The sequence below is a fragment of the Lampris incognitus genome, chromosome 14, assembly GCF_029633865.1.
Source record: "Lampris incognitus isolate fLamInc1 chromosome 14, fLamInc1.hap2, whole genome shotgun sequence".
Classification (NCBI taxonomy): domain Eukaryota; kingdom Metazoa; phylum Chordata; class Actinopteri; order Lampriformes; family Lampridae; genus Lampris; species Lampris incognitus.
In genome coordinates this window covers 13,480,502-13,505,505 of record NC_079224.1, presented here as the reverse complement: position 1 = coordinate 13,505,505, position 25,004 = coordinate 13,480,502, and the positions used below count along the sequence as shown (strand labels likewise).

Sequence of the window (25,004 nt, the reverse complement as noted above, 5' to 3'; positions counted from 1 at the left end):
CGTGCTCATTCGATAGTGGTCATTAAAATTTAGCAAAGGACGCAAAGGGTGGCCTAGCTATCGGGTTTCCTCATTCAGACCGTGGATGAATTTTTCAACGTCCTATTACATCCGTTGGCAACTCTGCTGACGTCTCGCGGCTGTGAAGCTCCGACAATGCCGCTGTCTCTCCCTCTCTCTCTCCCTCTCCCTCCCTCTCCCTCCCTCTCTCTGCTGCTATTGTATCTGAGGCGTGACAAAAGCCGAATCAACAATAACAACATGAGTCTCAGGGCGGCTATACTGATTCATTTACTGTTGCTTGTTGACAAGGCTGACTCTAAAAAAGGTGAGTTGCTATTTGTTATCTTGATGGGGCAGAGCCTAAACTTGATGGGAGTGCTTTATCTTGCAGGCACCTTACACACTGAGGAAGTTTGGCCTCCATTGTTCAATGTCAGCCTTTAATATACCTTCAAAGGTCGTATCAAGTTCTCAGAAAATGGAGGAAATAAGAAAATACGCGAGCAGGGGACCATAAACTATGAAGGTCCCGCGTATTACCATATATCAATACTTGCTACTATACTTTAAATTGAAAAGGATATTCGATACTTCCACGTAAAAAATGCACAATGCATGAGGTGCTGTGGGAATCTTTCCTGAGCGGAAATTGTACATTTTGTTCAGGCCTGACTCATCTTTTTTTTCTCCCTTTAACCGAGGTGTCAAGTGTGGTGGAATCCTGTCTGCTTCATCTGGAAATATATCCAGTCCTAACTTCCCGGGCCTCTATCCCTACAACATTGACTGCACCTGGCTCATTGTGGTGGCAGAAGGCTCCTCGGTCCTCCTCACCTTCCACCACTTTGAGCTGGAGTACCACGCCAGCTGTGCTTACGACTACATCAAGATCTACAATGGCATATCTGAGGACGAGGGGAACCTCCTGGGCACATTTTGTGGTGACAGCTGCCCGCCCCAATTCACCTCCTCCTGGAACGTCATGTCCATCATCTTCCACTCCGACCGCCACGTGGCCCATACAGGGTTCACGGTGGGCTACAGAAAAGGTGACTTTTTATTTTGCATGTGCTTGAAGTTAGGGGCTTACAGTGTTCTTGCTAACTGGTCAGCATGGCTCAGGAGGTAGAGCGGGTCGTCTAGTAAGTCGAAAGTTCCTGGCTCAATCCCCGGCGCCTCCAGGCAGTGTATCAAAGTGTGCTTGAGCAAAACACTGAACCCCTAACTGCTCCTGATGAGCAGGTTGGCACCTTGCACGGCAGCCTCCACCATCAGTGTGTGAATGGGTGGATGTGAGGCGTACACTGTTAAGTGCTCTGAGTAGTCAGCAGACTAGAAAAACGCTCCACTTACCATTTAATCTGAGCCAGGTTCATATTTTGGGCAAAATTGATAAACCAGAGCCTGTCATAATTTTCAGCTAAGGAGTGTATTACAAACCCTTGGCCTCATCGGATACTCGGGCTGGGAATCGGCACGTACCTCCTGAAATTATATTATGATATTTTAGTTTTGATTCAGTACACATTGTGATCAGTGCTAGGCTAGAGTACACATTCCTGTTGTTACTTCCATTTGAAAGTAATTAGTTACTTTACAATATTAGTGTCTGAGTAATGCGATTACACTAGTTTTGCATTACTTGCACCAAAATAACTGCAGAAGTATGACTAGGCAATATAAAATGGAAGAGGGTTATGTTTCATGGCGGGTAATCAACACTCAAAAGCTCAAGTTTATTGCAGTTTATTAGTGTTGGGCGATATTGGATATCCTAATGAAGCCGTTAACCTGAAACAGCTGATATCAACCTATTAACAATAGTCTGATGATACTGAACAATTAAATAGCCGAGACCTTTTTAAATAAACAAATGGCCTTGGACACAGGGATGGGCAGGCACACAAACGGTCAAATTCTGGTAAATTGTGTTCTTGTCCTTAACATGGATAAACTGGAAGTAATGGGAGTATACCCGTTTCGAAAACGTAGAGTCTGACTCTGCGGCCATCTCAGCAATCAAATTTTGGGAACAGGAAATTTTTCGGGGGATATTTTTTCTGGTGGAGTGCTGGCAGAGGTGGTGCTGTGTGGATGAATTCTTGAAGAAAAAAAAAAGCAAGACGTTTGATTTGCGGCCCAAATACACCAGGCACGGACGCGGCGTGACACGTCTGCTGCAGCTGAGCGTAGTGTTGCCAACTTCCTGAAATGGAAATAAGGCCAGAAATACACGCCGACAGGGGGGGACTATATGACCTTATGACTGAGGAACTCCCGACTACTGTGGACCTATTACAAATATTTGATCATTGCATTATGCTCGTTTTGTCCACAACGACGGGCCTTGCTCTCGCTCCTGCATTACTCTTCAGTAGTAGACTAAAGACATAACATAAAAATGTCCACATACTTGGTGGTGACATGTCCTATCCATACCATATATAATCACATCAAGGAACCTACTATGGCTCCTCTGTGACTAATGGAGAGAACTCGGTGGCAGATGGTGCTGTTGGCCTTGTACACATTCTCACACATGCACCCCAGCCATTGGTAATCATTTTCCCATTCCCTTCTGCATTTTTGTGATCTTTTTTTTTTTGGCGGCGGCGGCGGCGGGCTACATTTATGGGTTGCCATTTTTCTCACACCGCTGTCAGGCGTACTGTAGCGCATTCTCTGTTTGGGCAGTGGAACGTAACATGAGAGACAGGCTGGGGGATAACGTAGCAGGAGGGTCTCCTTCTATCTCATACAAATCATCTTAGTAGATTAACCTGTAAAATTTCTATCCCATAGATTTGCACTAGCGGCACGGTGACACAGTGGTTAGCACTGTCGCTTCACATCAAGAAGGTCCTGGGTTCGAGCCCCAGGGTTGTCCAACCTTGGGGGTCGTCCCAGGTCATCTTCTGTGTGGAGTTTGCATGTTCTCCCCATGTCTGCATGGGTTTCCTCCTGGTGCTCCGGTTTCCTCCCACAGTCCAAAGACATGTAGGTCAGGTGAATCAGCCATACTAAATTGTCCCTAGGTGTGTTTGTGTGTGTGTGTGTGTGTGTGTGTGTGTGTGTGTGTGTGTGTGTGTGTGTGTGTGTGTGTGTGTGTGTGTGTGTGTGTGTCAGCCCTGTGATGGACTGGTGGCCTGTCCAGGGTGTCTCCCCGCCTGCCGCCCAATGATTGCTGGGATAGGCTCCAGCATCCCCACGACCCTGAAAGCAGGATAAGCGGTTTGGATAATGGATGGATGGATGGATTTGCACTAATTGATTCTCAAAAATACGGAAGCGTATCCAGTATCAGTTCAATACGGAAAACATCTTTTAGTTTCCACTTACGGGATGATTCCGTATTTTACGGGACGGTTAGCGGCCCTAGCAGAACGTGTCCCTTATTATCAAGTGAAGCTGCTACACTGACCACGGAGGCCGCAGGCACCTGGGCTGCTGATCTCTATTTTTACGGGCTAGTCTATTGTTGTTGTTTTTTTGACGTGCACCTACGTGGCCCTCCAACAGGTAAAAACTACACAGACTTGTGTAAAAAATGAGTAAATTTGTTTAAATAATTGTTAAAATAAATACCTCATTGTACCAGAGGCAATGTGAAGCAGCAATGCAACCTTGTGGTTTTTTTCATTGCACATTTAAATCAATCAATCAAATAGATGTGCATCCATGATCCTGTAGTTAAAAAGAGCTAGCTAGTTAATTACATGCCAGTTAAAGCATTGCCACTTAACTTACCCACTTTCCAAAGTAGCCTACTTGAAATCTCTTCAGAAAACACAACTAACACGCAACCACACGCAACACGGGACACATTTGGTGTAAACCTTGTATATGATATCTCCTGAGACCCAGGAAAAATAATGTTTTTTCTATATATATATATATTTTTTACATAAATTAAGTGTTGGGGTGTTAAAAGTGTTGGGGCATTGCAAAGAGAAATGTTAAAACTTGATTTTATTCAAATTTTATAACATGTCGACTGTAGTGTAAAACAGGACTTAATTGTTTAATTCTTCTCAAGCGTGAAACATTTAAAGGCTGAGTATGTACATGGAAAGATCCACTGGACTCATCCAGTAAAATACAACACCACAAACAAAACAAATAGCAAATGTAGATTTTCCATTCTTATGTACTAAACTTCACCATTTTCATGAGATCTTTAACTCTAGATGGTATTTCGTGAAGCATTCTGACTTTTTGAAGACACAGAGGAACAAGTTTCACAAAGGTTTTGCTTTTGCATCCAGGCATTCTGCATCTGGAAGCATTTGGAATGCTGAGCATTTGGCGCAAGTGCTCAACATTCCAAGGCTGATTTTCCTGGGCTTTCGCACCGCGAATAAAGGCATCGGCCAGTCATGTTGTGCGGAATGGACGTTATGTCACGACTCCTATTGTCAATGGCGGACTTGTTGATCGTTTGTGTTTCTCATCACCCTGTATTGTATGACAAAGGAAGGACACAAAAAGTATAACAAGGGGGAACTGTATCGTTAAGGTCTGCTCCAAAATAATGGGAGTCCAGCAGAGAGACTTGTGCTCCCTCTGGGAAAAACGTGTGGCCCAGAAAGCAAAAGGAATTTTCAGCCAATCTGACCACGTCCTGTCTCACTGTAATACCCTTAGGCCGGCGCTATAAAGCGCCCCCTAGGAAAACGAATCGCTATTCTAGGTCCTTCATTCCTTCTGCTATCAGGCTGTTGAATGCTGAGATTAGTCATTTTAAATAAATGCTTTATATTGTTGTAAACCACAATAGTTGGTTTATACCTTGTTTGTTTTTTGCATGGCTTGTGGGCCTGTACGTTCACTGACTGTAGTGGGGGAATGTAATGTGCAATGCAGCTTAGAACGCTTCAATTATTTATTTATTATTTTATTCTTTTAACTTATATGAATTTTTGCCCTTCGCCTGGTCCTCGTGTGAGTCTGCATGCAGGGCCACATGAGGGTGACAATGTGCATCTCTTGCCCATGTACTGATCTGTTTATTGTCTCTGACATAATGATGATTGCCACTTGTCTGTGAGTTTGTGTATGGCCTGGGTAGACTGTAAGAACTGAATTGCCCTTCTGGGATAAATGAAGTTGCCTGAATCGGATTCTGAATCTGAATAGCATGATCCTCCCACGCGCTACATCCCCCTGGCGAAACTCCTCACTGTCAGGCGACTGCAGCCCTCCGCGGATCAGCAGAGGGGGTGGAGCAGTAACCGGGACGGTTCAGAAGAGTGGGGTAATTGGCCAAGTACAATTGGGGAGAAAAGGGGGGGGGCGTGAGACGTGACAAATAACCGACACGAAAATGCGAAATTTCGCGTCGGTTATTTGTCACATCTCCAGTGTGTAAAGGCCTATAGACGTCACAGTGGACCTCACCGTTAACTCTCACCTTTCACAATTTTGTTGTTTAGCCGTCAAAGCTACATGTAAGTAGACAGCTTTGATTGAGAAAGACAAAGCACAATCAATAATATAGCACAATTAACGTGTTATAAAAGTGTTAAAAGGGATAGTTCACTTGAGAACACTTTTGCACTTTGTTTTACACGTCCATCCTTCTAATGCAGGGGTGGGTAATCTTATCCAGAAAGGGTCAGTGTGGTGAAAGCTTTTGTTCCAACCAAGCAGAGGAACTTGATTAGGAGACACAGGTGTGTAACTGCTTGGTTGGAACAAAAACCTTCACCCACACTGGCCCTTTCTGCCCACCCCTGTTCTAATGAATGTGTTAACATCTTTTCCTCATTCATTGTTCCATTAGGTTCAAAAATAAAATGTTGGGATCCATTTCCTGGAACACATCTCTGTAGGTTATCCTTCCATTTTTGCACTGATTAAAAACCTCAGAACCCTACGTGTTGGTTTTGGCCCACCTCATCTGGGTCCTCCTCATCTGAGCATTCACCCTCTTCTGTCTCATACTCTCTCTGGACTCCAGTCCTCTGATAAATCGACGTCAGAATCTCCCTCAGTGATTCTGTTAAGAATCCTCTCTGCCTCCGTCATAGAGCTGTATACTGAAAATAATGTGAAACAAACATAAGTACAAAGTCCTGATGTCTACTACAGAGGACATTTATAAATTAGCGTTTTTCGAATAAAAATAAGCTCAGCTCTGAAAACTCACTCAGATATTCCTGAGTTGTTTACTTACTCGAAACAATCGAAATATGGCATTACATTTTTTTATTTATGAACATCATGCTTACCTTTTTCCATAACACGCTTTCTGAGATGGCAGCCATTTTGAAGATAGTCACAGGCACGTTGGCAAGGTCGCCCCCCCATGTAACGTCATTTTAAAGCCCCAGTTGTCCTCTTTAATGGACAATAGGACTTAATAGAGTGGCATGTATATAGTATGAGAGATATGAGCAAAAACGTAATGTCCACTGCAGTGGACAAAAATGAACTGCTGGGTTTCAGGGTGGTTGGACCGCGACTACATTTAGAAAGCGGCTGTTTTGACATCGATTCCGCCCAGCAGCGGCCATCAACCCCTGGCGCCAAACTGTTTCTTATATGAAATGATTACCTGGCGGCTACAATCCCCGCTGCCATGATTACTGGCAAATGTGCAGTGTGACCCAGATTCCAAATGCGCTTTCGGTCACCGCCAACACCCTGAAGACGCTGATATTGTTCACTCTACCTGCGTGTGGTTATCTGCGCTGGTGTTGGAGAATCGGGACTTTTTTTTTTTTTACAATGAGGCGTCTCAGTAGCATCCACAAGCAGCATATTGTAGCGAATTCGGGGGACAACGCAACCACAGGAACTGCCGCGGCCGGGAAGCGAACCTGTATCGCCCGCACCGCAGAAGACATCGCTAACCGCTCCACTAAAGGGTCAGACCCGCGAGCCAGCGGCCAGCGTGTCTTCTTATCCATGCACGTTACAATATTGTGGCGAGCAGGAGTGGAGGAACGCACCGAGAGGAAGAGACGTTTTTTAACGGCGCTGTAAATAACGCGACGCACGCTGCTCGACCCCGGAAGTGATCTTTTATTTACGCACCAATCAGAACTAACGCTACAGCGAGCTTCCCCCTGACGTCACCACTGGGAGTCGTCAGTCCAAGTCACGGTCCTACAGTCAGTCAGCGAACAGTCCTCTACCCCAGTCCGAGTCAAGTCCCCAAACAACAACACAGCCCAACATGAACCAAACATTTGAACACGTGTATAACAATTTCAACCCGAACATTAACAGTCTCATGAGCCCCTGCGCTCCCCCAGCGTAGGGGCGTGTTGGGCGTGTAGCTGCACATCTGCGTTGACGGTACCCAGGCTCTCTCCCTCTTGGCGGCAGCGGCCGGCTAGCTGCTCCCTGCTCTGGCCAATGAAGGGTCGCTGCCCGGATTGCCTCTCCGGCGCCATGGTCAGGGTTTGGAGGTCCCTCTGCTCCGCTGGGGCTGACCAGCAGGGGGGGGGCACTCAGCCCTGCCTACGTGACGCGCTACGCCCGTGCCTGGTGGTAACGCATTATTTGACATTGTAATTGTAACGATCTTACCGAAATCCTATCAGAAACGCGTTAGATTACTTCGTTACTGCTAAAAGTAATGCATTACTGTAACGCCCCAAAACTGACTGTGATTTTCAGATTTCATGTATCATGATATTGTAACGTGCATGGATAAGAAGACACGCTGGCCACTGGCTCGCGGGCCTGACCCTTTAGTCGAGCGGTTAGCGATGCCTCCTGCGGTGCGGGCGACACGGGTTCGCTTCCCGGCCGCGGCGGTTCCGGTGGTTTCTCGAATTTGCTGCAATATCATAAAAACAGTCCTATTTGATATGATTTTTCAATACTCCAACCCCTCTTATCTATAATACAATGTGAAACCGGAATTCAAAAAAAATGTACAATAAAGTGTTTATTTCAAGCCCCATGTTGGAAAAGCTTAAAACACAAGTATGCGTCCCTGATTAAGCATGTTCAAACCTGGCATCGAACCTCTTCACAGCATCTGTGAAACAGTGGAAACGCAGTGGAAACGTTGTGACATTAAAATCGTCACACTTTAATATGAAGATGTTGAACTGAACCGATTTCCCTCTCCCCCTCTCCTGGATGCCTCGTGTCTGGCCGTGACCAGAGGGAAGGCATTTTAGTGGTTGTTAGCTCCGCCTGTCTGTTTTCCAGGAGTCATCTCAATCTTTCCTGGCTATCTCGAGGCTCCTGTCACAGTCCTGATATTAATCATCTTGATGCACGGGACCTTCATTTAAATTGTATCCACAGGCCTACTTGTTCTTAACCATTAATACGTTTTATTTCACCAAATTTGAAAATGATTTGACAGCTCAGAAAAAGTCATGTCTGGGGTGTCCGAGTAGCGTGGCGGTCTGTCCCGTTGCCTTCAAACACGGGGATCGGCGGTTCGAATCCCCGTGCTGCCTCCGGCTCGGTCGGGCGTCCCTACAGACACAATTGGCCGTGTCTGCGGGCGGGAAGCCGGATGCGGGTATGTGTCCTGAACCTGCACTAGCGCCTCCTCCGGTCGATCGGGGCGCCTGTCCGGGGGGGAGGGGGAACAGCGTGATCCTCCCACGTGCTTAGTCCCCCTGGCGAAACTCGCCACTGTCAGGTGAAAAGAAGCGGCTGGTGACACCACATATATCGGAGGAGGCATGTGGTAGTCTGCAGCCCTCCCCGGATCAGCAGAGGGGACGGAGCAGCAACCGGGATGGCCCGGAAGAGTGGGGTAATTGGCCGGATGCAATTGGGGAGAGAGGGGGAAACGAAAGAAAAAAAGGGGAGGGGAGGAGTCATGTCTGTGGTTTAGTTTTGTGATTGTGCCCTTATGTTTATAACACAAATACACACAGCATAACTTTCTTCCTATATAATTCTGTACTAAGACTTTTGACGATTAAGAATTCATCTTATCTCCTTCCCTACAATATCAGCACGCAAAGCTCCCATACGGGTAGAATTTAAATATCGATCATGGGAACATTCCATGATTTTGGATAAATAACACTGCAACAAAAGGAGAGATGGCAGTTTTACAAAGGGATGGTTTTTGTCCATGTGTTTAATGAGGGGGGTAGCGTCCCCTCGCACCCACCTGTCTGTAATGCGGCTGGACCAGAAATTGCAACACCGAAGGTGGATTTGAATCTGAGTGCAGTGCTTTGATTCCAGACATGTGCGGGGGAGTCCTAACCGGCCTGTCAGGCGTCATCTCCAGCCCGGGCTACCCTCAGGACTACAGCAACAACGCCGACTGCACCTGGACCATCCACGTCTCCAACAACACCGTGGTCAGCCTGGTCTTCCTCGACTTCCAACTGGAGAACAACGAGGGCTGCAACTTTGACCGTGTGGCCCTCTTCGACGGCCCCACGGTCACCCACCGCCATCTGGGCAACTACTGCGGGGCAAATACACCCCCCAACACCATCACAACTTCCAACCAGCTTCTGGTAGTCTTCAAGTCCGACTTCAACATCGGCGGACGGGGATTCAAGGCCTACTATTACTCAGGTAGTAGAGTTTTGCATGAAAAATATTGTGTAACAAAATTGCGTTGACCACTTTTTGAAAAAGAAAACAAACACTGCCTCGGGTTTAGAAAACAACATCTCCAGATTATCGAGCAGCATCAAATCCGCAAGGGTTTATCCTGGCGGGATGTAAGAAGTAGACCATCTTATAACAGCACAATAGCTTTCAGAGTATTGTCTGTTCAACCATGTCACCTTTTTCAATCGCTGGATAGCTTGATTTAAAAAAAAATGAAACTTGTAGTTCCTCTCAAAGTGAACTTGTAAACACCAACAAGCCGTTATCGTAATGCCGAAACTGTACTTTCACAGGGGAGTGCCAGCAGGTCCTGTCAGCTGTAAGCGGCAACTTCAGCAGCCCGTACTATCCCAACATCTACCCAAACAACATCAACTGCCACTGGACCATCACCCTGGAAGCTGGGTACCGCATCAAGCTCTACCTCCCCGTCATGGAGCTGGAGGACAGGAACAGCCTGTCAGACCAGTGCGACTACGACTCGGTTTCAGTTTATGACGGGGACAGCCAGGCAGACCCTCTGCTTGGACGCTGGTGCGGAAAGGAACAAGCTCCATCGCTCATATCCAAGGGAAACAAACTGCTGGTGGTCCTCAGCACGGACAGAAACGAGGCTCACGGGGGCTTCACTGCTTCCTATGTTGGAGGTGAGTGGCTGGTCTCACTGCGGCCCGTGGGTTGTTTTTACACAACGGAAGCTTTGCGAAATTTTCTATCCGGCTTTTATCGCCTCATCCAGCGCTTCTCTTTCATATTTGAGAGGCGGCAGTATTTACTCCATCTTCTGGGTGGATGGAATATCTGCTGCATCTATTTCCCCCATCACTGTAATTTGGAGCTTTCCACTCCATGCAACTGCAGGTTTGAAATGTTTAATATTTAAGACTTTACTCTCCAGTGGCATTTGTTATTCAATTATTCTGCAGGAGAGAGAAATCTTTTTTTGACCGAAACGTAAAGTGCATGCTGATCCCAACTCATTTAAATCTACACCTTTTTTTTCTTTCTTTTTTTTTTTGCACCTGAGCTTCTTGGTGTTGTTGACAAACCAGTATGAACTTACCGGGGTGTGTCCTTTTGATCCATCTAAGTGGTTCCTGTGAACATTAGCTGCACAAGGACAGAGTTTTCCATCCTGATAGCCCAGCAGTCCTTACCTCAGCTGGACCGCGAGAGCATCTACCTGGGGAACCCGTCCTGCGCAGCCCAGCTGACAACCACCTCCTATAAGATACTTGCACGGTTTGTCAACTGTGGCACGGCTGGCCAGGTGACTAGCCTCTGATAACCCCTTATATCTCTTCTGTATTAAGAGAGGGTGGCTTGGGCGTCCGGGTGGTGTGGCAGTCTATTCCATTGCCTACCAAAACAGGGATCATCGGGTCGAATCCCCATGTTACCTCCGGCTTGGTCGGGCGTCCCTACAGACACAATTGGCCGAGTCTAGGGGTGGAAAGCCAGATGTGGGTAGAAAGCCAGATGTGGGTATGTGTCCTGGTCGCTGCACTAGCGCCTCCTCTGGCTGGTCGGGGCGCCTGTTCCGGGGGACGGGGGGACTGGGGGGAATAGCGTGATCCTGCTACGTCCCCCTGGTGAAACTCCTCACTGTCAGGGGAAAAGAAGCGGCTGGTCACTCCACATGTATCTGAGGAGGCATGTGGTAGTCTGCAGCCCTCCCCGGCTCGGCAGAGGGGGTGGAGCAACGATCGGGACGGCTCGGGAGAGTGGGATAATTGGCCAAAATTCAATTGGGGTGAAAACAGGGGGGGCAGGTGTAGCTTTACATTTTGTTTTATCATAAATACCTCCTCTTTCTTCATTTCAGAGTGTAAAACATGGTGTTGGAGGAAGGACATTTTGTATTTGATAGTACTGCATAGTTTTCCTTTAAGTTCATGACTCTGACATGCACAGTACGTTAGCGTCTGTTTCAACCGTGACCCCTGACCCTTTTTCAGAAACGTCGGAACATCACCATGCTGGTGAACACGCTCTACATCGACTTCTCCGACGGAAAGCAGCAGAACGTGCAGGAGTACGAGGTGCAGTGTGACGCCCAGCGGAAGATCGCCACTGTGTCCATTATCTCGTCGGAGGAGCGCCATCGGCTCAATGAGCTGGCCCGCCAAGTGGACAGCACTACCGGCAGCAAAGGACCGGAAGAGGACACAGAGCCTCATGACCCGAGTGATATTGTCTTCATCAGCATCTGCGTGCTGGCAGTCATTCTCATGGTGATCGCTATCATCTGGCTCGTGCTTCTTTAGAGACATATATCTTCGTATGGTCTCAACCGGGGAATGCACGCCGACTGTGATGAAGGAAAGTGTCAAACCAATTTTTGTACAAAAACATTTGTCTTGGCAGTACAAAACAGAGCAGAACTACGTTGACTTTGTTTGATAAAATGAGGTATATTTCACCTTTGTTACCATGGGATGAGCAAAGCATGACCACCCCTGCTCCCCGACAGTAAGTTACACGCTAATTTTGCAATGATCGCCATGCAACAATAAAATATTTCACAGCTCACGATGAACCAAGAAGCAGAAAATATTCTTAATCATGTAAATAAGAAGAGTAAAAAACAAACAAACTAGAAAATAATAAAGATCCCAAAAAAAACGCATACACCAAAATCTAATTAAATAAAATCAATTTCCTAAAAGTCAATTTCACCATGGCACAGTGGAGTCTATGGCAAGTCAAGTCAAGTCCAGTCAATTTTATTTGTATTGCCCAATATCCAGTGTTATCCAACTGCAGTCATTTTTTATAATTGGAAACCAGCTGGTTAACCGTCACTGTGCTGTCCTTCACTTGAGTTCTGAGCTCGGGTTTGTGTTTGAAGGCAAAGACGAGTGCCCTCACAGTTCGTCGGTATGCGCTACTGACCAGCCGGGAGCTCTGGTGGAACACTTCTCTCTCGATGTTGTCGATGAGGCCACAGTCCATCTGCAGGATAAATAAGCAAATTTACATCAGAAAAGAAATACACCCATCCATCCATCCATTATCCGAACCGCTTATCCTGCTCTCAGTGTCGCGGGGATGCTGGAGCCTATCCTAACAGTCATTGGACGGCAGGCGGGGAGACACCCTGGACGGGCCGCCAGTGCATTATTCATCATTGTATAGCTAGTGACAGACTATACATACCCTGTTAATTTTTCTAAACAAAGCAAAATATCATTAAAAAATGGGTCACTGGACTTCCATCCATCCATCCATTATCCGAACCACTTATCCTGCAATCAGGGTCGCGGGGAGGCTGGAGCGTATCCCAGCAGTCATTGGGCGGCAGGTGGGGAAACACCCTGGACAAGCCACCAGACCATCACACAGGGCTGACATACACACATTCATACCTAGGGACAATTTAGTAAGTTCAATTCACCTGACCTACAGGTCTTTGGACTGTGGGAGGAAACCGGAGCCCCAGGAGGAAACCCACACAGACACGGGGAGAACATGCAAACGCCACACAGAGGATGACACGGGACGACCCCCAAGGTTGGACTACCCCGGGGCTCGAACCCAGGACCTTCTTGCTGTGAGGTGACCGCGCTAACCACTGCACCACCGTGCCGCCCATGGGTCACTGGACTTGCACCTGAAAACTCTACTATTGCGTAAAATACACTATGAAGAAACTAATTTTTCAATATTTTTTGTCCAAGAATTGAAAAACTTGCAGTACGATTCAGTTTCTTATTGATTTTCAAGATTTTTGATCCCTTTCAGGAATGAATATGCAGTTTGATGACCGACGCTACTTACTGGCTATCTTAAATGAATAGAAATCCACCTTTCTCTTTGGTAGCAAATGTGGAAGAAAATATTTTACTCTTGATGTCAATCATGACCACATGTTTTGCTGAATAAAAATAAGCTACCTTTTGTTGTAACACATACTATATGGCATGTAAATACACAACCCTGCAAGTTTACCCCTATACTTTTAGCGTGCCGTAAGACTTGTTAGGTTACCAAACTCTGATATTTCTCTCGTCCCTTTCTAAATTATGTCTATCAGCTGCATCTATTCTATTCATTCATGTTGTTCTTCATCCCTCTCTTTATTTGGGAGGCAAGGTCATATCAGCCTCAAATCCAAATTAAAGGTTTCTTTGCTTATCAGCAAATACACATAGCCCAACTTCAGAGAACATAATTAGGAGTTTCCAAATTTTTTTTAGCATACTCATACTGAGTATTTGATCGGAGAATGAAAATGATAGGAGGTAAAACAGAAAAAAATGATAAGGGTTGATTTTCTAATTAAGTATGGATGAGTGGCATGTTGAATTTAAAAGTGGACCTTGCTGACCCAGAGGAGGTCTGAAGTCACATTATCTGCGTGTTTGTTGATAAGAAAGGAGACATCCAACCATTAGAATTCATAATGGAGTGAAAACAATATTAAACAAAGGTAGAGAGAAAGAATTAAGCCAAAAACTTAAATTACACGAGTGTTACACGAGTGACTTCAGTTAGGAGATTTCTTACCTTAACTTCCAGTGCATCGGCCATTAGTCTTCTAGCGTTGCTCCTGAGTCCTTCAGATTGCTTGTCAGAGCGTACTTCAATGGAAGGCTTGTTTGAATTCTCCTCGATGAATGTCCTCCATTGAGTGTAAACCTGTGCTGCCGATGAGCTCACCTCAGGGTCTGGGTGCTTTCGCATTTTGTTGACAGTGTGACCTTAGAGGAAAGAATTTTTCACAACATAGTAAAATTAATTAACTGTTTTTTCTGTTCAGGTCAATGAAACGATTGATGTGCATTAGGCATGCAGAATGTTGCTGGGTGTTTGCTGCTGAAAGCTACCATGCAGCTATAACATGCACTGCAGAACTACAAGCTGTCCAACCACATCGTGCTCATCACTTCATATCATGGGGGGAAAAAAAAAATTTAGAGACATAGAGAACACAAAGGCCCAATCCCAATTCCCATCCTTGGCTCTACCCCTCCATTGAGCGTGGCCAGGGTAGGGTGTCCCGTTTCTTTTTGGGGATCGAGGGGTAAAGGTCATCTGGCCCTCTAAATGGCCCTCCAAACACAGCCTCAAAGAAGGTTGAATCAGTTCATATGGACACAGCGTTTCTTGACAGATACGTTTCATCACTCGTCCAAGTGACCTCTTCAGTCTAAACTGACTGCAGGTGTCCCCACCCTTATAAACAATACAGTTTCATAATGACCGAAACCAACGCTCAGTTTCATATGTAAATATGGGCGTGACCATTAACTAGAGTTACAATCGCCATGTGTACTATTCACAGAGGATTTGGGAATGTTTGCAATCACAGCATTGTAAGATGGTGACAGATGTACTCTTAGCCCCCCCCCCCTCAGTTCAGGGATGGTCGTTCCCTCTTCACACAGATGGCCTCTTTGACTCCCCGTTCAAACCAGTGTTCCTCCCTATCAAGGATGTGCACATCCTCATCTTGAAAGAGTGGCCATTGGTCTGTGGATGGTGTAGACCAGGGGTGCCCACTACGTCGATCGCGATCGACCAGTAGATCGCGAAGGCAGTGCTGGTAGATCTCCATGACATTCGAAAAAACTTTTTTTTTTCCAAGACATTAGCCTATCATCTGTCCTCCATTTGGCATTTGCCTTTTGCCAGTCTGCTGTTGCCTAAAACCAAAGATTCTAGAGCGGAACCTAAAACTTTGTTACATTAGGTTACCATAACAACCAGAGCCCTTCTCTAACGTACCTTGAAGTTCACATGCCCACAACGTGAGCTAACGCAGAACTGCATCGAGCTATCTAGTTCAACTCTCTAAAAAAAACTCTACAAAAAAGTGAAACAAAACAAAAATGAGTGGGGGAGCCGGACCTAGCAAGAAACAAAAAACGTACTGTAGCGAATTCGGGGGACAACGCAACCACAGAAACTGCTGCGGCCGGGAAGCGAACCTGTATCGCCCGCACCGCAGGAGACATCGCTAACTGCTCGACTAAAGGGTGAGACCCACCAGCCAGTGGCCAGCGTGTCATTTTACAGTACCATTTCCATGTGGAATGGGAGGAGGACTTTTTTTTCACCATGTCTTATTCCAAATGCGTTTGTCTCATCTGTCAGTCTAGCATTGCTATCCCAAAAAAAGGAAATGTGAAGAGGCACTTTCAAACTGTTCATAAAAACTATGACAATGACTTCCCTCCGAAAAGCGAGCTGAGAAAGAGAAAGGTGAGGGAACTAAAATCGCAGTTAATCGTGCAGCAGTCCCTTTTCCCGCAGCTGCATTCAAAGGCAAAGGCAGCCACCGAAGCATCTTTACGGGTGAGTCACTCCATCATTAAGCATAAGAAAGCCTTCCAAGATGGAGAGATGATGAAAGAGGCCTTCCTTGAGGCAGCAGATTCGTTGTTTCGGGACTTTAAAAACAAATCAGAAATAATATCTTCAATCAAAGCTCTCCAGTTATCCAGAGATTCCGTCACAAGGCGCTGTGAAGTGATGGGCGATGATTTGACACAGCAGCTTTGGAGGGACATCGTGGACTGCGAGTGTTTCTCGCTACAATTGGACGAGTCTACGGACATAAGTGATACGGCCCAATTGTGCATTTTCATTCGCATGGTGTTTCAAGATATGACCGCAAAAGAGGAGCTGTTAACAATGCTACCCATGAAGGAACACACGCGGGGAGAGGACATTTTTCAGATCTTCAAAAACTTTGTGGATAAAACCCAGCTCCCAGTGTAAACTGGTGTCAAACACCACGGAAGGTGCGCCTGCTATGGTGGGCCGCTCGAATGGATTTATTGCCAAGCGCAGGGAGGACGATGCTTTCCCGGACTTCCTTAATTACCATTGCATAATACACCAACAAGCATTATGCGCAAAAATACTAAACATGAAAGAGGTCATGGATGTGGCAACCAAACCCGCCTGTTCTATTCGAGCGAGGTCTCTTCAAAGACGGTTGTTTGGTACACATTTGGAAGAGGCCGACTGTAACTACTCTGACCTCTTGCTACACACTGACGTGAGAAGGCTTAGTAGAGGGAGATTCTTGCAGAGATTTCGAGAGCTCTGTCCGGAGATTAAGGAGTTTCTCCTTATCACTAAACATGCGGAACACAACTTAATGACAATCGGTGGCTGCTAGACTTGGCGTTTTTAACTGATTTAACCAACATGTTGGACGAGCTTAACTTAGAGCTGCAAGGAAAAGACAAAAGCGTGGTAAACATGATCAGCTCAGTTAACGCTTTCAAACGGAAAATGCAACTTCTGTCCTCAAAGTTGCAGCGCCGTGATTTGGGAAACTTCCGAAACCTGGCAGCAGAGCTGGAGAAGCAAGGGAGGGTGAGTGCACAACTTGACAGTGCACGCTACACAGAGCAGATTGAAAATGTCCGGTCAGACTTTGACAAATGGTTTCAAGACTTTGCTTTGCTTGAGCCAATCGCTACATTTATGTGCTACCCATTTGGGGAAGATACAGAGGTGGATTCCCTCGCCTAAACAATGGCATCACTGTTTCACCTGAACTCGTCTGCAGTGGAGGATGAGATGCTGACAGTACAGGCTGATATTCAGCTTAAGTCCAGGGCGCATGGAGAGTTTTGGAACTTACTTACAGAGGACAAGTACCCAAACATGAGGAAATGCGCAACCTCCTTGACAGCATTATTCGGCTCTACTGATTTGGGTGAGTCAGCCTTTTCTCACATGAAGATTATCAAGTCCAAATACCGTTCCACCATGACAGATGATCATTTGGAGGCCTGCTTGAGGCTGGCTACCAGCAGCTACTGTCCGAACTATGTAACCCTGTCTGACTCCCTCCAGTGCAGGTCATCATCAGAGTAGAGAGGTAGAGATCACAAATCTATTTACCACAGCTGTAAAGGTTCATGCAGTGATGCAATTTCAACATAGTGTAGTAGCAAGTGCTTGGTATGATTATTAAGGTTCAATATAAATGCAAATCCATTGCAATACTGTATATGTAACACAACATGTATATAAATACACACACTGTATATAAATGTTCATATACTATATGTAAAACATGTAATGGGTATTTTTATTATTATTATTTTTAATATGAGTAGATCATTTTGACCTGGTCATTTTAAAAGTAGCTCACGAGTCAAAAAATTGTGGGCACCCCTGGTGTAGACTGTGGAGTCCTGGCCTGACGTGTTAGCTCTCCTGTGTTGTGCCATCCTCTTGGCCAGCATCTGTTTGGGTTCCCCAATGTACAAGTCACGCCAATCCCCCTGGCACTTAACAGCGTACACTATATTGCTGTTTGTGCCGGGGTACCTGATCCTTGGGGTGGACCAATTTCTGGCGTAGTGTATTTTGAGGTTTGAAAGCAACTGGGAGGCAGCATTTGGAAAATACGCATCTCAACTTTCCCAACACTCCCGCCACATATGGAATCACCACTGGTTTACACCTAGACAGCTGTTGTCTAGGAGAAGGCTGACCTGTCATTTTTCACATCCTCCCTGGTGAACTTGATGTGGTTGTCCACAGAGTTAATGCGGTCGGTGAAATGTGGTACGTCCTGAGATTTAATTTTAACCCAGGTATCGTCCCCAAATCTGAACCAATGGCTAGGTGGTGTCCCTGGATAGGACATCAGAGCCCTCTTTTCCACTTCCTCCAAATACAAGTTGGCCACTATAGGTGAAACCGGGGAACCCATAGCACACCCATGCCTCTGCCTATAGTACTACCCCCTGTATGTGAAGTACGTGGACTGAAGACACAGCTTCAGGAGAAGACACACTTGGTCAGTGTTAAAGGTGGTCCTATTGCTAAGGGTGGGGTCATTTTGTTATTTCATATGGACTACCTCCACTGCTTCATCAACAGGAACGCATGTGAAGAGAGACATAACATCATAAGAGACCATTGTTTCATCCCCCTCCATAATGACGTCTCTCACCTTATCCATAAAATCCAGTGTTCTGAATGTGATGTTCATTACTGTCTACCAACGAGTTAAGAATAGATGCCAGAAACTTTGAGATGTTATAGGTCACCGAGTTAATCATACTAACAATAGGCTGTAAAGGTACATCCTGTTTATGTATCTTAGGCAAACCATACACACTAGGTATAGCTTCCCCTGGGTATAATCCGTGGTACAAAATTCTGTCAATAGCATTGTCCTGTTCTAAAAGCTTCAGACAATCCATCACCTTTTTCTTGTAACCACTGCGTGGACCTCGTTTCGGGGGCTCATAAGTATTTATGTCACTAAGTAATGTCATAACTTTCTCACGATAGTCTGTCTGGTTTAATGCAACAGTACATCTGCCTTTGTCTGCTGGAAGGATGTCCTTATTGTCCTTACTGAGAGTCGTGAGAGCGTTCCTTTCGTCTCTACTGACGTTAGTACATCTGTCGCCATCTTACAATGATGTGATTGCAAACACTCCTAAAGCCTCTATGGATAGTACACATGGCCATTGTAACTCTAGTTAATGGTCACGCCTGTAATGCATACGAAACTGATCGTTGGTTTCGGTCATTATGCAACTGTATTGTTTATAAGGGTGGGGATACCTGCAGTCAGTTGAGACTGAAGAGGTCACTTACATGAGTGATGGAACATATCTGTCACTAAATGTTGTATCCAGATGAACTGATTCAATTTTCTTCGATTTTCTTACCTGGATTATTGAGCATGCATAAAGACACCTACAAACAGAGCATTTTCAGGTGCACCCTCCAAACGGAGTGGTCGAAGAGAATTCTCAGAACGCTTTACGAACTGAGGCAGTGCAACATGGCACATGGCTACCAGTGCGGGGAAAGACAATTGTGTGTATTTTCACAAATAATCATGCAAAATTTTTTAAATCCATTAGAATATCTTAATTTAATGTAGATACAAAGGAATATGTAATCAGGTCATTATACCAAGCATTCAGAAAAATTGCTATTCACGATGTCAATAGTACTTTGCGTAAACGACGACTTGTGAGTGACAGTAGTTATTTCCATGTCCCGTGTATTAAGCTTGAAAAATGACCCAGCAGCAAATGTTCTGCACTTCTCTATTCATCTGATATCAATGCAGGGCAGAAATTTCAATGGGCAGGACTACACTGAAATAGCCAATATGTAAACATACTTCCTGGCTATTATCAATAGATTAATCTGCCTTGTTTTGTCCTGCAAATTTGGTCAGACTTGTCACTATAATAGTCAATAATGGTAGCGAGCAACAGGCTTTAATAAAAATGTATAGTACTATAATGTTATAACCATGTCCCAAGCAAACCAGGCAACTGATAAAATCCTGAACAGTAGATGTAACAATGATGGTGACGATGTAACGAGTGGTGTCCTATTTCCTTGGTAAAGATTTCAAACTCTACCCCCTTGTAGCTCTGTTCTGAAGGAGTGCCTGGCTGCAGCCTGCTGAATGGGGCAGGGTTCAACGTCGAACCCCACCCATCCCTAACCCTAACCGTTTAACCCTGCCCAAACCCATGAAATCGGAGTTTAACCCCTTCCAAATCGACGTTAAACCCCACCCCATTCTGCAGGCTGCAGCCAGGTGAAATTACTCTGAAGGGCCACTACCCAGTACAGGCCACTCCAAAACTGGGGGTAGGGCCAGGTGGGCGGAATTGGGATTGGGCCAAACAGTCACCAACGGCACTAGGGAACATGGTCTGGGTTAGACTATTGTGAGACAAATTAGTTTTACCCTGGTGATGATGTGTTGTTGCAATAGTCACTCTGCTATTTCAACAACACGTAGGGGCCATCTAGTTTGACTGGACCAGGTTTGCTCTATATCCTGAATGTACGAGCCCACAGGGAAGGATGACACTTCAGAGATGCAAGAGCATGTTATGAGGCTTTGTGCCAATCAATCTGAATCCCAATGATTGGAGAAACTCCATAATCTAGGTGACCCTTGATGCATGGCGTATCCTGCTTCATCCTACCTATTTTTGTCGACTTCAGCACCTCCTTGGATGGAATCTTCTTGCTCAGCTCTGTCAAGGCATCCAGGAGGTTTTCCTTGGGCTGTTCAGGCAACTCCAGAGTGGCCTTGTAGCGCATCACGTCCTCAATCACGACCACCCTCTGTAAAGAAAAGCAGCATTTGACACGCGGCTACCAGAAATCACTCAACAGCGTCTACCAGAAATCACGTGACAACGTCATACTGGGCTTTTGACTCGCGTGTATTGATTTAATGGCTCACCCGTAAGGACTCGATCGTCGTTTGCTTATAAACCTTCTCCTTACTCCTTGCTTTCATGGGCGTTTCGCCTTTGGGTAGTCGCACTAAAAATCTGTCCATTTCAACACACACAACTGTAAACTATCTGGATCAGGCTGCCCCTGATTTGTATTAAATAGGTCCGTGTTGTAGCTCAGCACATGGATGTCGATCGTTTACTACGGCGTCCAAGCAGGGTTTCGCTAAATCAGACTAGCGACCCTCAGTTCACGTTGGCAAGGGAAGGGGGGGGGGTGCCAGGATTGTAAAATGGCACAGCTATTTGTTCATGCCCAGTAGGATAAATTACACATTTGTCTCAAGCAACACAACACCCTTAGGCCCTCGCATCGGATAAGGAACAACTCCCTAAAAAAAACAGGGAGAACAATAGGAGGAAGCCCCGGGGAGGGCAGCAGAGGAGGGATGCCTCTCCCAAGTAGGGTGAACAACAAATCGGATAAAAAACACTTCCGGCTGAACCTATAAACCTAGCAGCGCGGCCACCAGAGAGCGAGAGCCGAGCCCACTCACGGATACGGAAGTCTCGCGAGGCACGCGTGTTCTCGTCACCTCGGCGCTCACGCGAGATCGCGGGCGACGACGGAGGCGCAGGGGGAAGGGGACGGCGGTGTTGTTTGTTTAGGTTTCCGCAGGCAAAATGGGAACGTTTCTCTGTTTTGATTGTCTTCCCGCACTGGTTGTCCTCCTCGCGTGCGCGTCCGCGTCCGCCGATGTGTTCGACAGCGTCCTGGGGAATACGGCGTCCTGTCATAAAACGTGCCAAATGACGTACAGTTTGCACACTTACCCGCGGGTGAGTGCTCGTCCTGGCTTGCCGAGGGGCGTCTGCTAGCATTTAGCCGCACAGAGACTCCGCAGCAGGCCCCGACGCGGTTGGCTAACGTTAGCGTGTTACAATGTGGCTGTCGTGTCTTTTAATATGTAGCAACCCGTGCTTAGGTCTAAATGCACCGCTCTTGTTGAACTCGGATGTGTGTCCAGATGCTCAACTGCTCCTGCCTTGTTGTTTGGTTTGTTGTTGTGAAGGAGGAGGAACTCTACGCCTGCCAGAGAGGCTGTCGCCTCTTCTCCATTTGCCAGTTTGTAGGCGAAAACGAAGACTTAAACAAGACCAAGTCCGAGTGTGAATCAAGTAAGGAAGACGCCGGTTCCCTCATTGTTCAGGCACATCGAGTCAGTCGGCACACCGCACGCTGGTGGCAAGACATGCGAGAGCTCTCTGTCCCATGTCCACTATAATCCCGCGTAACCGTCTGTTACTTGTCACCTTCTGAATGTCCATAGCGTGCCGAGAAGCCTACCCCCAGTCAGATGAGCAGTATGCATGCAGCCTCGGCTGTCGGAGTCAGCTTCCAATTGCAGAACGAAGGCAGGAGCAGGTAGGAAAGATAGTCATCAGACCAGGAGGGCCTCAGCTGGTCAAGTTCAGATATGCTAATAAGCTCAAACGACTCTTGTTTTTATGGTGTCTCAGTTGTTGGCCATGATGCCCAGGATTCACCTGCTGTACCCCCTTGCCCTGGTCAGAGGGTTTTGGGAGGATATGATGAGTCAGGCTCACAACTTCATCACTTCCTCATGGACATTCTACCTCCAAGCTGATGATGGCAAGGTCGTCATATTCCAGGTATGAATGCCATGATGAGACGGGTCGTATTTGACCTAAACGTGACGCGTAACTTTGATTTACCCTGTTATTGTGCAAAACTGGCAGATGGGATACAATCGCCAAATCAGCTGTTGTTTTCCGTTTAACAGACTGAACCGCAAATCCAGATTATTCCCCAATTTGAGATGCAGAAGGACGTCAAAGAAGATCCGCAGAAGACAGGTTAGCCCTCCCTTTTGCACCCTCCATAAAGTCCACAACTTATTCACATTCCTCGAACATAAATATACAGAATTTAATGTTACAGGAAATTGCACAACCCCACTAACTTTCCATTCTCACTTGTTGGGTACCAGGTTTAAGCAGCCCTGTTTACAAAGACTACCATCACACCTTTATCCAGGAGAGGGGCAGGGACATGTTTCGGGACCGTGACATCGATGAGGATGACTACAACCTCTTCAGCTGTCTCTCAAGGTTGGTTGGCATAGTCTTTGGTTTACATGGTCAAGGGAGCAAATTTATTTAAGTTAGTAACTTTGTATCATTTGTAAATACTCATTTAGTAAACATGCATACGTACTACGAGCGTTTAACATTTTCCTCTGCTCTCTTTAGAAATCCTTGGCTACCAGGATGGATTCTGACTACAACCATGATCCTATCTGTGCTAGTCCTGATCTGGATTTGCTGTGCCACAGTGGCAACTGCTGTTGACCAATATGTACCTGCAGAGGTTAGTCCTGCTGTTTTCCAATTTACAGCTTCTTCTTTTTTTACCTTCTCTCTAATGACCCTAATTACCTTTCTTGGGATACAGTGATTTTTGTTGCAACAGTATTCTGGTTTACGGGGATTTTATGTTCGTATTCTTTACTATTGGTTGGGTGGCATCTTTGCAGTCTAATTATTCAGTTATTTTAATGTGTTGTTCTGTATAAAGTCATCTAAATCTTTAAGATCTAAGGCATATTCTCTCACCAAGACAGGATTTATTCAGAATTAGAAATAATTTCCAAACTGAATCCAATTTTATTTGCTGTTGGTTGTTCTGGATGTGAGCGTCAACAGGTTTTCTAAAATATAATGCAGTCTTTCAGCAAATCAACATGATGACGAAGTCTATCCCCTCTCTGCCTATTACTATATGACAAATTGGCAGTTAAAGTTTCTTCATTCTAGACTTCATGACTTTTGACTTGTAACTATTTTAATGCATTTTATTTCACTTATGGCTAAAAGATGCATCCACTCAGCATCCTTTTTTTTCTCTTCTTGCCTTTTTCTTTTCAGAAACTGAGCATCTACGGTGATATGGATTACATGAAGGAACAGAAGCTGACTCCATACCCTGCATCCTCCTTGGTGATCATCACCTCCACAGGGCAGGAAGAGGAGGCCGGCCCCCTCCCTTCCAAAGTCAACCTGGACCAGTCCAACATCTAGAAGCTTAAGTGGCAAAAGAGCAGGGACATTGTTCTTGATAAATAATAATGAAGTTGACTTTTATCCACCTCTGGCGCAAGGTCCCCACTTCTAGCTTTCTAAATAGGGATAGCTACTTCCTGCACATTTTATATGACTTCGGTTTAATGTCTCATCACTCTATCAAGCTTCTGCGATGGGGGTGTTTGAGCGATTTTTTTCTGTATATTGGTATAATTGAGGCATTACCATGTAACAATGGCGATATGAGGCAAATAGATTTTTGGATTTTTCTCCTATTTTGTTGTTAGCATTTGGCCTTCATTGGTGTTGCTATTTTATTGAATAATGATGTGTTAATACACGACTTGTGACTTGAAGTACTCCAGTTTTCACTGAAACTCTAAACCTTTGATGAAACTGATTTTGGTTTTTAGCTGATTACGCTGATATTGCTCACTCTCCTTTTGTGTTGTGTTTCTACTGCAGTGGGTTTCATATTAGAATCCTGTTGAATTATACGATATAATACTATGCTCTAAATCCGTATTAAAAGTGACAGTGCATAGGTCTTCGTAACTTCACTCTTGTCCTTTCTCAAATGAAAACAGGTTCTTAAATAAAATGTGGCAGAGTGAAACTGTTGATTTTTCTTTTTTTCCTTTCCACCTCAATATACCTGTGGGGTCCACTGGTACGCAAAAAACCCCAAACTAATTCCTGCAGGCCACAGCATAGCTAGAAAAACATCCGAGTACTACCTGCAGAACAGCTGTAGAAATTGTCTTAAATCAAACGTAGTAACCAGCCCATTAATCCCCAAGAATTGAGACCTAGCTCAGAGCCATTTCCACACTGCAACAGAGTGAAATGGTTTAGCACATTGATGTGTGATGTGATGGATATGACCAGCCGATTTGTCAGGAACCTCAAACTTTGGTTCATAAAATTGACTCTCACCCAGTCTATAAATCTAGTACTGAGCTATGTTTACCTTGGCGCCCTTGAACGTAAACTGGTTTTCCACAAGGTTCAAGTAAAAACCAGGTGACTGTGAACAAGCCCTCCAGCTTTACAAAGTGCCGATTTGGCTATGCAGTAGTGCCCAAAGACCAAGAAAAATTACCTCAGAATGTTATTCATCAATTAGCTAAATAT

The 25,004-nt window shown here is 45.6% G+C and overlaps 3 protein-coding genes across 3 annotated transcripts; 2 read left to right on the top strand and 1 right to left on the bottom strand.

The window, feature by feature from the left end:
* Positions 1-231: 231 nt before the first annotated feature.
* cdcp2 (CUB domain containing protein 2) lies at positions 232-11,825 on the top strand. Its single transcript, XM_056293464.1, has 6 exons — positions 232-328; positions 705-1,052; positions 9,178-9,519; positions 9,852-10,205; positions 10,650-10,828; positions 11,517-11,825. Exons 1-6 carry the CDS (start codon positions 262-264, stop codon positions 11,823-11,825), a joined length of 1,599 nt encoding a protein of 532 aa, XP_056149439.1. The 5' UTR covers positions 232-261.
* Positions 11,826-11,942: 117 nt separating this feature from the next.
* On the bottom strand, positions 11,943-21,258 carry tceanc2 (transcription elongation factor A (SII) N-terminal and central domain containing 2). Its single transcript, XM_056293465.1, has 4 exons — positions 20,771-21,258; positions 20,508-20,649; positions 14,068-14,261; positions 11,943-12,513 (listed from the first exon to the last, which is right to left on the bottom strand). Exons 1-4 carry the CDS (start codon positions 20,867-20,869, stop codon positions 12,325-12,327), a joined length of 624 nt encoding a protein of 207 aa, XP_056149440.1. The 5' UTR covers positions 20,870-21,258; the 3' UTR covers positions 11,943-12,324.
* A 103-nt stretch (positions 21,259-21,361) lies between these two features.
* Positions 21,362-24,478, top strand: tmem59 (transmembrane protein 59). Its single transcript, XM_056293292.1, has 8 exons — positions 21,362-21,605; positions 21,839-21,944; positions 22,097-22,191; positions 22,287-22,439; positions 22,571-22,643; positions 22,778-22,898; positions 23,040-23,157; positions 23,715-24,478. The coding sequence occupies exons 1-8, from the start codon at positions 21,450-21,452 to the stop codon at positions 23,865-23,867; spliced, it is 975 nt and encodes a 324-aa protein (XP_056149267.1). The 5' UTR covers positions 21,362-21,449; the 3' UTR covers positions 23,868-24,478.
* Positions 24,479-25,004: the final 526 nt, after the last annotated feature.